The sequence below is a fragment of the Bison bison genome, unplaced genomic scaffold, assembly GCF_000754665.1.
Source record: "Bison bison bison isolate TAMUID 2011002044 unplaced genomic scaffold, Bison_UMD1.0 scf7180017864516, whole genome shotgun sequence".
Lineage (NCBI taxonomy): Eukaryota > Metazoa > Chordata > Mammalia > Artiodactyla > Bovidae > Bison > Bison bison.
The window spans coordinates 465557-467447 of NW_011495069.1; the positions used below are offsets into that span (position 1 = coordinate 465557).

Sequence of the window (1891 nt, forward strand, 5' to 3'; positions counted from 1 at the left end):
GGAAGTGGGGAGCAGGTATGGAAAGTGGGGGCCCAGAGCGGGAAGTGGGGGCCAGGAGCAGGAAGTGGGGGCCAGGACCAGGAAGTGGGGGCCCAGAGCAGGAAGAGGGGCCAGGAGCAGGAAGTGGGTTTCAGGAGCAGGCAGTGGGGTCCAGGAGCAGGAAGTGGGGGCCCAGAGCAGGAAGAGGGGAGCAGGAGCAGGAAGTGGGGTCCACAATGCCCAGCCAGTGTCAGGAGCTGCTCTGTGCCACCCGGCTTCCTCCTGGTAGTGTGGCACCATGGGCGCCGCTGGCTTCCGTGTCAGGCAGAGCTGGGTCTGGGGCCTGTACTTCCGTGTGCTGTGAGACCGCTCTGTGAAGGGTGTTACCATCCCCCACACATGGGGCTGCTGTGAGTGCCCACCAGGACGTGGGCCACGTGAAGACTTCAGGTCCCTTTGCTGTCATTGGCCGTGTCCACCCGTCTGTGGCCTCAGCTGGCCTTGCAGGGCAGGTGAGGGTGCGGAGTGTGCCCAGGTTATGAGACCTGCTGGCAGAGGGGGCTCCCCCTTTGTAAGCCCTGCCTGGAGCTGGTGAGTCAGCAAACACTTCCGTGCAGCAGGGGCCGCCCCTGGCAGAGCCTGGCCTGCTGGAAGGCGCAGCCATGTGGATGGAGGGTGAATATTCATCCTGTTAACTGGACTGTGAACACGGTTGTGAAGAGGACCCTGAGATGGGCTGCACCCCCACATCCTCGTGCCTGCGTGCTCCTCGCACCTGCCGCAGAGTCCGGGGATGTTATGCACACCTGCTGTGTGCTGCTCCCTGGGCCAGGAGCATGAGCCTCGCAGTGGCCTGTTTCCCGCACGAGCAACCGGGGGAGGAGCTGAAAGCCAGTATACTTAGAACCAACTTGGAGGCACTAGAGGCTTCGTGCTGTCCAGGTCTGGGTTCACGGAACCCAGGGACCTGGTGAACACTTTTTGCTTTTAATGAGATCAAACTACATAAAGTTGATCATTTTAGCCATTAAAAATCATGTAATTCAGTGGTTCCCAGTATCCATCCATGTGTCCATCCAGTATCCATGATGCGTATCCATCACCACTACTTGTTCCTATAACATTCTCGTCACATCCCCCAGAACCTCTGCATCACCTCACATTCCCCATCCATTGGTCTGGATTTGTCTCTTCTGCTCACGTGATCCAAACAGGCCCACCCAGTGTGTGGCCTTTTGTGCCTGGCCTCTCTCGTTCCCCCTAACGTTTTCAAGCTTCATCCAGGCAGTCCACACGCTGGGGATTTGTTCCTTGGTATGGCCGTGAGGTAAGCATCACGGCCCCATTTTTCAGAGAGGACTGAGGCTCAGTGGTCCAGGCCAGCCAGCTGGAGGGGGACAGTCAGCAGGATTTGCCCTCAGATGTGACCCTGAAAACCGTTCTCCCAGCCCCCCGGCTGTGCTGTGTCCAGAGCCCCCTGTTTTCCGTGGCTCTGCCCCCTAAAGGCTGCCCATGGAGAAGTCTGAGCAATGGCTGGGTCACACGGGGAGGCAGGCTGAGCTGGTAGAGGTGGGGGCTGGACCCTCTCGCCAGAAGGGCGGGGGGCTGAGTGAGTCACCGCCTCTCCCTGCAGCATCCTGCTCTACAGCAGCGTGGATACAGGCACCCAGTGCCTGGCGGCCTGCCGGAGCCCAGGCCTGCAGCCCGTGCTCTGCCTGCGACACAGCCCCTTCCACCTGTTGGCCGGCCTGCAGGATGGCACCCTCGCCGCTTACCCTCGGACCAGCGGTAAGGATGTGCTGGGGGTTCTGGGAGCTGCCCTGGGTCCCGACCAAGAGTCAGATCCAGGACGAGAGAAGCTGTGGGAGGCAGACCAAGGAGGCAGCTCAGCAGAGTCCAGGAATGAAGGTGC

At 60.5% G+C, this 1891-nt stretch overlaps 1 protein-coding gene across 1 annotated transcript in view; it reads left to right on the plus strand.

Moving 5' to 3' along the window:
* The window catches only part of ARHGEF10L (Rho guanine nucleotide exchange factor (GEF) 10-like), a 161886-nt gene that overhangs the window by 124900 nt on the left and 35095 nt on the right, over positions 1-1891 (plus strand). The window contains 1 exon segment of the mRNA XM_010830219.1: positions 1613-1767. Coding sequence (XP_010828521.1) covers positions 1613-1767 — 155 coding nt within the window.